The sequence below is a fragment of the Schistocerca nitens genome, chromosome 6 (genome assembly GCF_023898315.1).
Source record: "Schistocerca nitens isolate TAMUIC-IGC-003100 chromosome 6, iqSchNite1.1, whole genome shotgun sequence".
Classification (NCBI taxonomy): domain Eukaryota; kingdom Metazoa; phylum Arthropoda; class Insecta; order Orthoptera; family Acrididae; genus Schistocerca; species Schistocerca nitens.
In genome coordinates, this window is record NC_064619.1 from 725,558,045 (window position 1) to 725,572,211 (window position 14,167).

At 41.3% G+C, this 14,167-nt stretch overlaps 1 protein-coding gene across 2 annotated transcripts in view; it reads right to left on the reverse strand.

Annotated features, from left to right (window-relative positions):
- Positions 1-14,167, reverse strand: part of LOC126262197 (retinol-binding protein pinta-like) — a 257,634-nt gene that overhangs the window by 96,662 nt on the left and 146,805 nt on the right. The window contains exon 2 of one of the 2 annotated variants that reach the window (XM_049958612.1): positions 7,110-7,270. The exons of the other annotated variant lie outside the window; for it this stretch is intronic. Coding sequence (XP_049814569.1) covers positions 7,110-7,260 — 151 coding nt within the window. The 5' untranslated portion in view covers positions 7,261-7,270. The remainder of the gene's footprint in view (positions 1-7,109; positions 7,271-14,167) is intronic. 2 annotated transcript variants of the gene reach the window in all.

A 14,167-nucleotide genomic window follows, 5' to 3' on the forward strand; every position in this document is an offset into this window, starting at 1 on the left:
ATTGTCTGAGAATTTCTCTACATCCACAAATTCTTAGAAGTTATCCTGTTTCCTTGAATGTATCTTACAGCACAATGGGAGAATTGCCTCACTGGTATCTCTTCCCTTTCTGAAACGAAACTAATACTATTCTTCTGTGTATTATTCTGGTCAGCAATTAACAAGCGTGATTTGTTCGACTGTTCATGTGATGGAAGGCAAAAGAGACGGAGTGGAAATGTTGTAGTGCCGACGGTTTCGTTGTAGAAAGCATGACTTAATGCTGCTGACTCTTTCTATGTGAAACTATTACTTAATACGTAGTTAACTAACTCGAGCAATTTTATGTTTGAAAAATATAAACAGCGGTGCAGGATTTTATCCATGCCCCATAAATATTCAGTGGGTGGGCAAATCATTTGCTCGAAGTGTCAAGAATATCCTTCAAACAAATTGCGAACAATTGTGCCCGCTGGCATGGCGCTTTGTAATCTATAATAATTCCGTCCTTGTTTGCGGTCATGAAGTCCACGAATGGCTGCAAATGGTCTCCAAGTATCCGAAAATAACAATTTCCAGTGAATGATCTGTTCAGATGGACCAGAGGACCCAATCACATTCCATGCAAACGCAGCCCAAACCATTATGGAGTCCACCACAAGCTTGCCCAGTGCTATGTTGACAACTTCGATGCATGGCTTGGTGAGGTCTGCACCACCCTCGAATCATCAGTCTACTGGATAGTTTGATGTGGGCCGCCACGAGTTCCTCTTCATTGTCAACCTCTTCATCTCAGAGAAGTAATTACAATCTACGTCTTGAATCGTTCACTGGGTGTATTCCAGTCTCGGTTTTCCTCAACAGTTTTTACCTTCTACAGCTTCGTCCAGTACCATGGAAGTCATTATCTAATGTCTTAACAGATGTCCTACCATCTTCTTGTTACTGTTTTGTATATGTTTCTTTTCTTCCCGATACTCTGGAGAACTTCCTCATTCCTTACCTTATCAATCCTCCCAATTTTCAACAATCTTCTGCAACACCGTATTCAAATTCTTCGATTCTCTTCTTTTCTGGTTTTCCCACAATACGTATTTCACTAAAATACGATGATATGCTCCAAACGTGCATTCTCAAAAATTTCTTACTCAAATTAATGCGTGTATTTGATACTAGTAGACTTCTCTTGGTCAGGAATGCCCTTTCTGCCAGTAGTAGCCTGCTTTTGATGTCATCTTTACTCCATCCGTCATTGGTTGTTTTACTGCCTAGGTAACAGAATTCCTTAACTTCATCTACTTTGTGATCACCAGTATTGGGTTAAGTTTCTCACTCTTCATATTTCTGATACTTCGCATTACTTACATCTTTCTTCGATTTACTCTCCATATTGTGTATTCATTAAACGGTTCACACGATACAGCAGATCCTGTAATACTTCTTCCTTTCCACTGAGGATAACAATGTCATCAGCGAATCTTATCATTGATATCCCTTACCCCATGAATTTGTTCCCACCCTTGCCACCCTTGAACCTTTCCGTAATTGCTTTTTCGGTGAATAGATTGAACAATGGGGGTGAAAGACTACATCCCTGTCTTACATTCTTTTTATTCCGAGCACTTCGTTCTTCGTTTCCCACTCTTCTTATTCCCTCTTGGTTCTTATAATATTGCACATTACCCGTCTTTCCATATATTTTACGCCCATATTCCTGAGAATTTCGAATATCTTGCCCCATTTTACAATGTCGAACGATTTTTCAGGTCGACAAATCTTATGAACGTATCTTGATTTTTCTTCAGTCTTGCTTCCATTATTAGCTACAACGTCAGAAATGCCTCTGCGGTGCCTTTACATTTTCTAAAGCCAAACTGATCGTTATCCAATATATCTCACATAACACATCCCTAGTTTTCTTTTCCATTCTTCTGTATATTACTGTGATCTGCAACTTGATTGCATGAGCTGTTAAGCTGATTGTGCGATAATTCTCACACTTGTCGGCTATTGCAGTGTTCGAAATTGTGTGAATGATGTTTTTCTGAAAGTCAGATGGTATATCGCCATATTAATACATTCTACACACCAATGTGAATAGTCGTTTTGTTGTCATTTCCCTGCACAATTTTAGAGATTGTTATTCGTTCGTAAGTCTTCCAGAGCTGTTTTAGATTCTGATTCTTGTACTGAAGCTCCTATCTCCTCTATATCCACTCCTGTTTGTTCTCCTATTGCGTCATCAGACAAGCCTTCGTCATAGAGGCCTTCGATGTACTCCTTCCTCCCATCTGCTCTCTCCTCTTAGCGCCGGCCTGGGTAGCCGAGCGGTTCTAGGCGCTACAGTCTGGAATCGCGCGACTGCTACGGTCGCAGGTTCGAATCCTGCCTCGGGCATGGATGTGTGTGATGTCCTTAGGTTAGTTAGGTTTAAGTAGTTCTAAGTTCTAGGGGACTGATGACTTTAGAAGTTAAGTCCCATAGCGCTCAGAGCCATTTAAACCATTTGAATCTCTCCTCTTATTGCACTCTTAATGTTACTACGCTGGATTTTAATTTCACCAAAGGTTGTTTCGATTTGCTGAGTCAGTCCTCCCGACAGTCATTTAATTTTCGTATTCTTCGCATTTATCCTGCAGCCATTTCGCCTTAGCTTCCCTGCACTTCCTGTTTCTTCCATTCCTAAGTAAACTATATTTCTACATTTTCCTGAACGTTTTTGTATTTCCTTCTTTCGTGGATCAACTGAAGCATTTCTTGTGTTACCCATGCTTTCGTCGCAGTTACCTTCTTTGTACCGACGTTTTCCTGTCTAATTTCCGAAACTGCTCTTTTCAGAGACGTTCATTCCTCTTATACTGAACTGCCTACTGAGCTATTACTTATCGCAGTATCTACAGCCTCAGAGAACGTCAAGTGTACGTTCTTATTATTTAGTACTTCCGAATACCACTTCTTTGCGCACTGATCCTTCCTGACCACTCTCTTGAACTTCAGACTACTCTTCATCACTGCTAAATTGTGATCTGATTCTATATCTGCTGATGGTTATGCCTTAAAATTGGATATTTGATTTCGGAATCTCTGCCTTACCATGATGTAATCTAACTGAAATATTCCTTTATCTTGCGGCCTTTTCCAAGTATACCTCCTCCTATTGCGATTCTTGAGTAGAGTACGCGCTGTTACTAGCTGAAATTTATTGAAGAACTCAAGTAGCTTTTCTCCTCTTTCATTCCTACTACCAATCGCATATACTAGCGTAACTGTTTCTTCTACACTTGCTCCTACACCCGTATTGCTATCCTCCATCTCTATTAGATTTTTATCTCCAATTACATACTGAATTACCAGTTCAGTGTCCTCATATATTTTCTCTTTTTCTTTACCTTATGCTTGCGTCGGCGGCATGTATGCTTGAACTATTGTTGTCGGTCGGGTTTGCTGTAAATTCTGATGAGAATAACCTTAGATTGAACCACTCACAGCAACCTACTCTCTGCTGCACCACCCCAAGGGCAATAGATTTCCTGAACCTCTGTCCTTTCCTCCACCCTTTTTGAAAAGGCCTTTGGCAGTATAAAGGCGATATCATATCCCAGAGGTCTTTGGCAGCTACTGTTGAAATTTTTATTCAAAATTTAAGTGTTGGAGGGATGCAGATGTTTCGATTAGTAATGACAGACGCTACCCCATTTTTTATTTTTTGTTCATATCATTTTGTTCGTTATTGGTCGTTGTATTTGTTCGGTGTGGAGGTACCATGATGCTTGTAGAATTTCATATTTTATCCATCCAGTCAATTTCTTTTATTGGAGAGGGCACTTAATCCTCTGATCGAACACGTTGAGCTGCAGTGCTGTCCGGTCCTAGACCATGGCTGCTTGCAGCTCTTACCAACTCTAATCTGGGCTCATCTGAGCAGGCTACGGTTTTCCAGTCGTCTAAGGTCCAACTAATATGGTCACGAGCCCAAGAGAGGTGCTGTTGGCGATGTCGTGCCGTTAGCAAATGCACATGCGTCAGTCCTCTGCTGCCATAGCACATTAATGACCAATTTCGCAGCACTGTCCTAAAGGATTCGGCGTCATAAGTTCCACATCATTTCTACAGTTATTTCACGCAGAAATGCTTCTTTGTTAGCCTTGACAAATTTACCCGAACGCCGCTGCTCTTGGTCGTAAAGTGAAGGCCAGCGGCCACTGCATTGGCCTTCATAATTCCTCAAATTTGGTATGCTCGGCACACTCTTCAGACTGTGGATTCTGGAATAATGAATTACCTAACGATTTCCGAAACAGAATGTCCCATGCGCCTGGCTCCAACTACCAATCCGAGTTCGAAGTCTGTTTTTTTCCTGTTGTGCTGCCATAATCACGTCGGAATCCTTTTCACGTGAATCGCCTGAATGCAAATGACGCTCCACCGATGGACTGTCTCTTACACCTTGTGTGCGCCGCAGTACCGTCATCTGTGTACGTGCATATCGCTACCCGATGACTTTTGTAGAATAAAACTGCTAAAACTACTGACTGGCCGCACATAGGGGCTACACGCATCCAATTTCCCCCACATCTATATAATGTTGAGCCAATCCATCACCTGCTATGCAGATATTGCATGACAGTTCCCTCTGTCTACAAGGAGCATTAAAAAAGAAATAAACCAGACGCTGTCTAACGAAAATCGCAGTAGAGATAGTAGCGCCATTGTCTGCCAGCTAAGAGGACCCAAACTCGCCGCTAGAGGGATATGGGTGCACACCCACGTGACTACAGGTCGGGCACGTCCACTGCTGTCAGGCATGCTGCAAGCTTCAAAAGAAGGGCAGAATGCAGGAGCGCGTTTAATTACAGCGGAAGGAGTACGGTCAAGAAAAATTCATCAAAGAATAGCTCAACTACACGAAGAGCACTGAACGTCCGTGGCAAGAGACCCAAAGAGCAGATTGGGAGTCGTAATTGCGACGGAAATGCAGTGCTATCCGTGCACTTGCGCCATTCATTGATAAATTTCCCGTTACCTGTACTCCTTCCATTCTAAGGAAACCCACATCACTTCACTCTTTTTTTTAACCTTCCATATCTTTGTTTCCTGCATCACTAAGTGCAATGGGTCATCGACATTGCCATAATTATTGCATACGTTTACCTACCAACATATGGATCCTATACCACGTCGGATTACCACCCCTTCTTATACAGAATACCTTCGAGCAATCTACACCATAAACAAAATCGACTCCAATAATTGTGTCCCGTCTGATAGTCAATCCTGGCAATCTGCCGCGCCTGCACTGACACGTTCCATCAACCCAATATCTGCACTCTCTCCAAATCCCCTCCCAACGAAATTTCCACCGTCCCACAGGCAATGAAATCCGTCCAGACATTTACGCATCCTACCAACTACAGTTCCACCCTGCCTAATCAAATCTCTGTTTCGTTCCCCTTCCCAGCTTTTCCATTTCCCCTTCATCCTCAGTGAGAGTCTAATGCTTCATCTTAAAGTCATAGCTACCTATATCATGTTTCAAATGCATTTTTATGGTTCTGTTTCACCTTTTAGTATCCCTATTTAAAATTAACGACGATGAAAATAAAGTCTATTTTATACAAAACGTTCATCTTAACAAATTTTAAAATCGCTTGTAAATCTATCGTCTTTAAATTTATTGCATTCTCGTCTGTGTGAGTACTACTTATCCATTTGGCTGAACTGCCGAGTGACAGTATCACTGACAGCCCACTACCCGCCCATATAGGTCTGGGAGATAAAGTACCTGTGGTGACACCGCCAGACACCACACTTGCTAGGTGGTAGCCTTTAAATCGGCCGCGGCCCGTTAGTATACGTCGGAGCCGCGTGTCGCCACTATCAGTGATTGCAGACCGAGCGCCGCCACACAGCAGGTCTAGTATAGAGAGACTCCCTAGCACTCGCCCCAGTGGTACAGCCGACTTTTCTAGCGATAGTTCACTGCCTACATACGCTCTCATTTGCAGAGACGACAGTTTAGCATAGCCTTCAGCTACGTCATTTGCTACGACCTACCAAGGCGCCATATTCAGTTACTATAATTACTTCAGGAATGTATTCTGAACAGATAATATTGTGAATCATGTACCGTGAAGAGCGACGTTCATCATTAATGGATTAAAGTTAAGTATGAAACTAATTACGTCCGCTTTCTGAATTCTCATTCCTTGTCATGTTCCAGACCTCACGTCAGTATAGTTCTTCCGTCCTCACGCTAGCCTGCGTGAGCTAAAACGCGTGCATTTTGGCCTCCACTAGCAACACGGTGTTGGCTCTTCTGCTAACACAAAATCACCAATAAAAAAAAAGCGTTAGTTGCATATCTGGAACATCTTCACATGTTTAACAAAAACAGAAACATAGAAACATCAAATCTCCAGCTCTGTTCATTTATTTTCCTACTGTCCACTCCAGTTTAAAAAAAACCATTCAACATTCGTTTTTACAGTCATTCTGCACTGTACTCGTATTTACAGTGGCTTCTGCCTCAGGGACCAAATTTACTGCAGGACCTGCTGATTCAGCTCTTAATTACTCTTCTCCCCTTATCACTGATAAACTGCTGACGTTCTGGATCAACCAAGACACTCTCGTTACATATGTAGTGTTAGTGCTGGAAACCACCCAGACATTGAGGTACGCTCGGTTTATTGAAATCCAACCAGCGAGCGAGTGGAGCGTTCGAGTCTGTCACAAGGTTTCCGGGAGGTTTTACGTGGTTGCGAGGTAAATTGTATGAGTGAAATTCTGCCCCCAAAACGTTCCAATTAGGTCTCTCTGTGCCTCACTAACAGCTTGCCTGACACTTGGCTGAAAAATCCGTGACTCTGTAACTGGTCATTACTCTATGCTCTACTTAGATATTAAAAATTATTCAAAAAATAATATCTTCATGACAGATCCAGTTCACGTAAGCACTCTCACGGCACTGGGATTGGATTGATTAGTTAACCACTGTAACAGCAACGTTTGGAAACGACTTGTTCAGAATTGACGAGCGAAATCATAGTTTAAGGAATCAACTCGAAACTCACAATTATGGTTTGGGGATTTTAGAAGAGTAAACTAGAATAGTCACAAAGCTGACTGACCTATCTCGTCGGGCAGATGCGGCTGCATCCTGAGCCAGCCTCGAACAGACGCTATGGTCCTCTTGATGTCCTCTTCGTCTGTCCCCAGACTCTTCCTGATGGTCTCCATCTGCTCCCGCGTCGCAGGGATGAAGCTGTAGCGATCGCTCATTGCTGGTATTCTGTAAGCAGAAGCAAGGGCGCATTGCCAGAAAGTCACAGCTGATACAGTTCTCAAAAGTACAAGCCTTGGGTGCAAATTTCGCCTCTCGTGACAAAGATATTTTCTGCTTCGGTGCAATATGACCAGTTATTTCTTTGCTCATTCGAAAAGAAACACTCTTTAGGGTTCCGTATCTCAATCGGTGAAAACGGAACCATTATTGCGTCAACTATATCAATGCATGGTGTCTGTTGTTTTGAAGATGTCCGAAAGAACAGAGACCACGTGGAATCCGCAGCCGTGATACATATTATGTAAAGTGAAGGTGGAGGAAGGAGAGAGGAAACGAAAGGGAGGGAGCTATTTCTGTCAACCGCATCGAGATTTGATGCGGAGTCAGTGGCGACGAGTGAAAATGTGTGCTAGGTCGGCATTCGAACCTGAGGTCTTCTGCTTTCTAGTCAGCTGCGTTAACCACTGCGCCACACGGACGGGTTGTAATCTACCCACTGGAAAATTACCCTCTATCACGCAATCATTAATAATGGTCAATCAAATCATCCACATTTATTTACGTTTGTAAAGTATCTGATCAGATTTCCTAGTAATATATGCGCCGACAGCTCGTCGACGCCAAGGTATTTTTCTAGTACGTTTATTCCTTGGAACAACAGAGGTACGAAAATGTATGCTCCATGGTTATTGTAGTTAGAGAGAGAGAGAGGAACAGCTTCGGAAGTATTCGTTTGAAGATTATCAGATTGCTAAAGGAGTTTTATTTATTCTTCTTTGCGCTAAAGCGGGATAGGAAAGAGGATAGTTTGTGCCGCTAGCGCGATAGTAAAGAGAAGATAAACCTGTACCAGCAAATTGTAAGAGACTTGGAACCAACACCAAACGGAACATGTATGGAAATGAGTCAATATAATTTTGCCTCTGAAATAAGGTTTGTGAACATTTTATTCTAGAGTGAATGACGAATGAGTTCTCTGTCTGAATCATTGATGATTGTTTGGGCCCTGTAATTAATTGGGAAGTTTCAGCTGTGACGAAGAGAGCCTGCAATCTCTGAGTTTAGAAATCGTCCAAAAAGGCTTCGTTCAAATCTGAAATTTTAGATCTGTCGTAAACTGAACGAATGGTTCAAACGATCGATTTTCCCAACCGAATGCAGCGCTTAATAATAATAACCAATGCAAAGATCTTTTCTAGCAAGCCAGCCGCTGAATATTAAGACGAAGGGCTCCACCAGAGATTCTACTAGGCTGATCTCAAGTAATTAATATAGTTTAAACTGTATACAGATAAAGAACATTTCTGTGTGAGAGTGAAAGAGCGATAAAGGCGACAGATACACTTCTGTACAGACCAAACATTACACCAAGTTAGCGGCAAGCTGCATTCACCACATATAGACTTTCATCATTTACAAAAGTAATCACAGAATTCAATTATAATGGCCAATCCGTGACAGGACACGTTTTTGGACGTTGTTAAAATAATTTTGTTCTCTGTTTCATGTGAACTACGACGAGACAACTTAACTTGGAAAAGAGAAGAGATACTCGCAGGCGAATTAGTTGGATCTTCAAAGAAAACCAGCACGCTGGGCGCAGAAAAAGGGCCAGATCTATAACTTTGTATTAAAGCTTGCTAGTATTGAGGAAGTAGACGTAGATTTGAACATTTACGAATTGTGTGCATGCTACATGTAGATTGGTTGAACTGCCCTAGTTGCATTTACCTGAATAATTACTATAAGAAAGTAGCCACACAGAAGTATTATTGTGTGAAAGGAGATATATACGTATTGACTGTAGAATATTTATATGGTTTTAACTAGAGCAATGTTTAAGATGAGTCAAGCAGAGCGGAGCAACACGCAACAGCCTTCAGCTGTGAGCACGGATGATAGTGATGTAGTAAGAAGTGTGGTAGAACTGATCGCTACAGATAGCGTAATAGAACGCCCTGTAGACACGGCTGGAGATGTAACAGCAGGTACGCAACATGGATTAGATCCATTGGTCATTATCATGAGGCAGATGCAAATGTTAACCGAGACCATGAATAATATGAATACGAAATTAGCCTCAGTTACTGAAGGCCAAGAAAATATGAAAATTGACATTAATTCGAAGTTAGCCTCAGTTACCGAGGGGCAAAATGATTTGAATTCGAAGTTAGTCTCAGTTACTGAGGGCAAAATGATTTGAATTCGAAACTAGCCTCAGTTAATGAGGGGCAGGAAAATCTGAAAGCTGAGATTAAGCAGCAGTTACACGACAGTTTTTCCGAATTAGAGCAGCGGATAGAGGCGAAGACAAAGGAACTTAAAGATCAGGCCGAAGAGACGGAACGAAAATTAACTGCACAAATAGAATTGGTTAAGGCTCAATGTGAGGAATCTACTCAACGCGTACGTGTAGAAATGAAGGAGTATGTGGCTATTAAGATAGACACCGTACGGGAACAGGTGGAAATGGTTCCGCAATTAGTACAGAAGCAAGATGCCATGTCATGTGCAATTGCGCAACTTCCTGAATTGGCACGTACGCAGACGAACTTAAAGGAAAGTGTGGAACATCTGACAGAACGTCAGGACGTTATAGACCACCAAATGAATGTATTAACGGGTAAACTATCCGAAATCACATTAGAAAACAAAAGGCTAATGTGTGAAAACGTTGAGCAAAATGTTAAAGCAGCATTCCAGAGTCTATGCGGCAAACAGGAAGAGAATTTGTTTGCGAAAGGACTTGAGGAAGTGCGACAGCAGTTAAGTGCTGATTTTGAGCAATGGAAACAAACGATAGCAGAGTCGATACGCGTTTCACAACAAGGCTCAGAAAAAATGAATACTGGCCAGCAGCAGAAGTTGCCCGCGACTATAGAGCCAGTTACTGCACATTCGCACACGATACCGACTTGTGTGAGTAACTCGAATATTAAATTGCCACGAGCTAGTTGTTCGCGCAAAGTTTTATCGGACGGAGGTTACGAAAGCCTGTGCCATGCCGAAGAAAAAATGATAAAGCATCGGCAATTTCAGATTTTTAACACTGACAAAAGGGGGGTCCATCCGATTGTTTTTATCAGGAGTTTTAGAGGAGTGCTACCCAGAAATTGGTCGGAGTGGCAGAAGATCAGTTTCGTTACTGGGTATATACAAGGTTCGGGGGCGATCTGGGCCTCGGACATGACGTCTGTTTGCTCGACCTATGACGATTTTGAGAAAGCGTTTTTAGCAAAATTCTGGTCAGAAGGGGTACAGGAACGCCTAAGGCAGGAGGTGCTCTACCCAGAGCCTTTCTCTTTTTCGAAAGGAAGCCTTAGGAAGTATTTTGAGAAATATATAAATAAAACTAGATATTGGGACAGACCTATGCCTTTGCCAGATATAATAAACATACTTAAGGCAAGACTACCAACTAGTATACGGAATCAATTAATTTACGGCAATGATAAAGACTTGGAGTCGTTCCTCACGACGTTAGATCATATAGACATTATAGAAGAGAACAACCAGAAAGCCCGCAACAATAGATTCCAATATAGGGAGATAGAACCTCCGCCAAATGGTAGGCAAGGGAACGCACAGAGATCGATAAATAGTGGAGACACCCCTCAAAATATCAACAATAATACCGGCAATAGTCTTGCGAGGGGCTATCCAAGGAACAACAGGAATGGGAAACGATACAATCCCGTATGGGGGAACGAAAGGAATTTCAGACCGCAAGCATGGAACAATAACGGTAATAGAAAGTGGAACCAACCGGGGGGAATAAACTCAAATAACCAACATCAGTGGGGACGGACATCTACGAATCAACCGGTGATTACCGAAGTGACGGATGATGTCAACCACCAGGCGAATCAAAATCCAACAAACTAGTAAGGAGGAGCGGTCAACAATAGGTTGAGGGGCAACAGGATATGTGTACCAATGCTAACGTACAATGATGGACGATTACTGGCAGATGAATTGACCGAGGACTTAGAACCCAAAGATGAGGATAAGGAACAGGTGGCAGTAGCCGAAGTGCAAGTCATTTTGGAGACTGTACCTATAACGGCGGTTTTAGACACAGCTGCAACCACGAATGTTATTTCGGAGGCTCTATTCAACAAGATCAGAAATATAAGACGAGTACCAATTTTTCCAGTTCAAAATTGTAGAATAATAGGCGCCGTTGGGGCCAGATCGGCTAATGTAAAAGTGCAGTCACTACTTAGTGTAGAAGTAGGAAATGTAGCAATATTAAGTACATTCCTTGTTGTGAAAAATTTGGTGGTAGACTGCATTATCGGAGTCGACAGCCTACGTCAATACGGATGCAGAATAGATTTTAAAACAGGAAAAATTTGGTTAAATGTAAATAAACAAGAAATTGAGTTGGACTTGTTGAAAAAGGAAAGCCTTACCAGAAAATATGATAGTGGGATCAGCGTGCAAGTAATCAGGACTGCACAGAATTCTAAACAGCACGTAAATAATGAGGTCCAAGTCAAAGGGGATTTCGGTCAATTAGTGTATGAGAAATTAAATGAATCCGACTGCATTATTGAAGATCAGAAGCAGCAGCTCAAAGAATTATTATTAGCGTATGAAAACGTGTTTGATGAGAGGCCAGGAGTTATTAAGGGATACATATGCCATCTCTACGTTAAGCCGCACGAAACATATTGTAGAACTTTCTATCCTGTTCCCTGGAGGCTAAAGGCTCAAGTCCAAAAAGAAATAGATCGCATGTTGAAATGGGGTTTGATCGAACCCTCCACAAGCCCATACTGCTCCCCATTGTTGGTCGTGACAGCATACCCGGTGTCGAACAAAATAAAAGGATTATTTTCTCATAACGACTTAAAAAAGTATAATGAAGATTAGAAGATAGTGAGTAATGGTGTTCCGAGTGACAGAAATGAACGCTCATAAAAAACATAACCATAAACTCTGTGTGTAGTGATAAAAACCTTTAAATTGAAATAGTTAATCAGTAACATAGAGTATAGAAATAGTGACTAACTATTATTACCGAGTGTTGTAAAGAAGATAGTGGAGATAGACTTCACCTGTGTTGGGGTGAATATAGGACTTTAGCATTGCTAATGTCATCAAGAATGATTAAGGATCTGACTGAACTTCAAGAAAATAAAATGTTTCACGCAAATGACGCTGAATAATCTAAAGAGGTTCCGAGTGAATATTCATATATAATCTCATGTGAACGCTTAGATGTGTAAAAGTGTAAAGGAATGTGTTGTGGTAGTGAATTGTGAGTGACGGTGAACGCCGCAAAGATAATTTCCCGCGCAAAACAGTTGACGTCGGCGCGAGAATTAAAATCGATATAGACGATACAGAGATGCTTTGTAAGAGACTCGCACCAAACGCGAGGATAAACTGATTCATGTTGCACTTTAAAAGGAATAGGTGTTATAATTAGAAGTTAAGAGTTTTTAATTTATTAATGAATGATTAAAGAAAGTAAATATTCATAGATTCAGTAGTAATTTAATGGTTCGTGTTCGTTTGAAAATTTTTTTGTGAAAAATCCATTTCCATATATGAGCATGGATGAACAACGTATGAATCAGAGAGTAAATGAAAGAGGTGAATCCGCATTTCTCAATGATAATAACTTTTACATTTCAGCGCTCAAACGTAAAAATATATGTATTTAAAATAAAAGGTTTTGAGTATAGCTAAATTATATGACTTATCAAGGAAATATGGATGATGTCTTGCTATAAAATGAACTACACTTTCCATTATTCGATGATTTGAATCCAAAATCTATAGTAAGTTACATGAATCCTTTAAATTACGAAGAACAAATCAGTGATAGAAAATCTGTGAAAACTTGTGGACTTATAAGCACAAGTGGGGAGGCAAAGTAAAAAAGAGTATTCAAACGAGAAAATCGGATGATGCTTTTGGCAACATCATTAAGTAATCGTTGAATTCCGTGGAGTATGTCGTAACAAAAAGGATCCATGAAGCCATAAGGATTTTGCTTTCAAAAAGGAGAATCTTGGACGGTGCAACCTAATCAGTCCTCTTACAGGAAGAGTTTCCCTTTTGGTCATTGCTAATTCTTTTGGAATGAATGTTGCATGTGAATTCGAGTATCCCCGTTCCTTCTAATCTTCCCATTGTGGGCCGCGTAGAAGATCAACTACAGAGTGGGCCGCGTAGAAGACCGACTACAAATGTGGACGTCGGGGACATGCAAGACCCGGGGGAGTTTAGCACCGCAAGATATTGTACAAGAAGCAAGATTGTAAAGCGCGAATTCACGTCATTTATTGTAAAACGTTTTTTTTTTGCTAGAGGCACAAACCACTCTTCTCCAAATTGCGATACAAATTGATCCCTGTCTTTCCTTTAGAGATGAATTTCAAAATTATTTTTGTTCTTCTATAGGCTTTCCTATCTTCTATGTACCGTAGGCTGGGGGTCTAAGCTTAAGAGGTTTTCCAAGGTTTCCCTGCTTAAGAAAGTTCCCGAATGGGTAGACCCTGACATCAGTTCATAAAAGATCATCTTCCTTGGTTGTGCACAGCAAACATAACACCTAGATGCACGTAAAAGCAATACAGCCGCGGTACCAGTCTCTTCATTTCTTCTGTCTTCAACATTTCTTTTCTTCGTCTGTCTCAAATATAATATTCTTATTCAGTCGGAGGACTGACAATCATCATTTCCGGGTTATCCACGCTAATAGACAGCTCGCGAAGTGTGTTCGGTGAATCAAAATTGAGCTCACAAACTTCGCTCGCTGCGAGGGGCATTGTAATCTACCCACTGGAAAATTACCCTCTATCACGCAATCATTAATAATGGTCAATCAAATCATCCACATTTATTTACGTTTGTAAAGTATCTGATCAGATTTCCTAGTAATATATG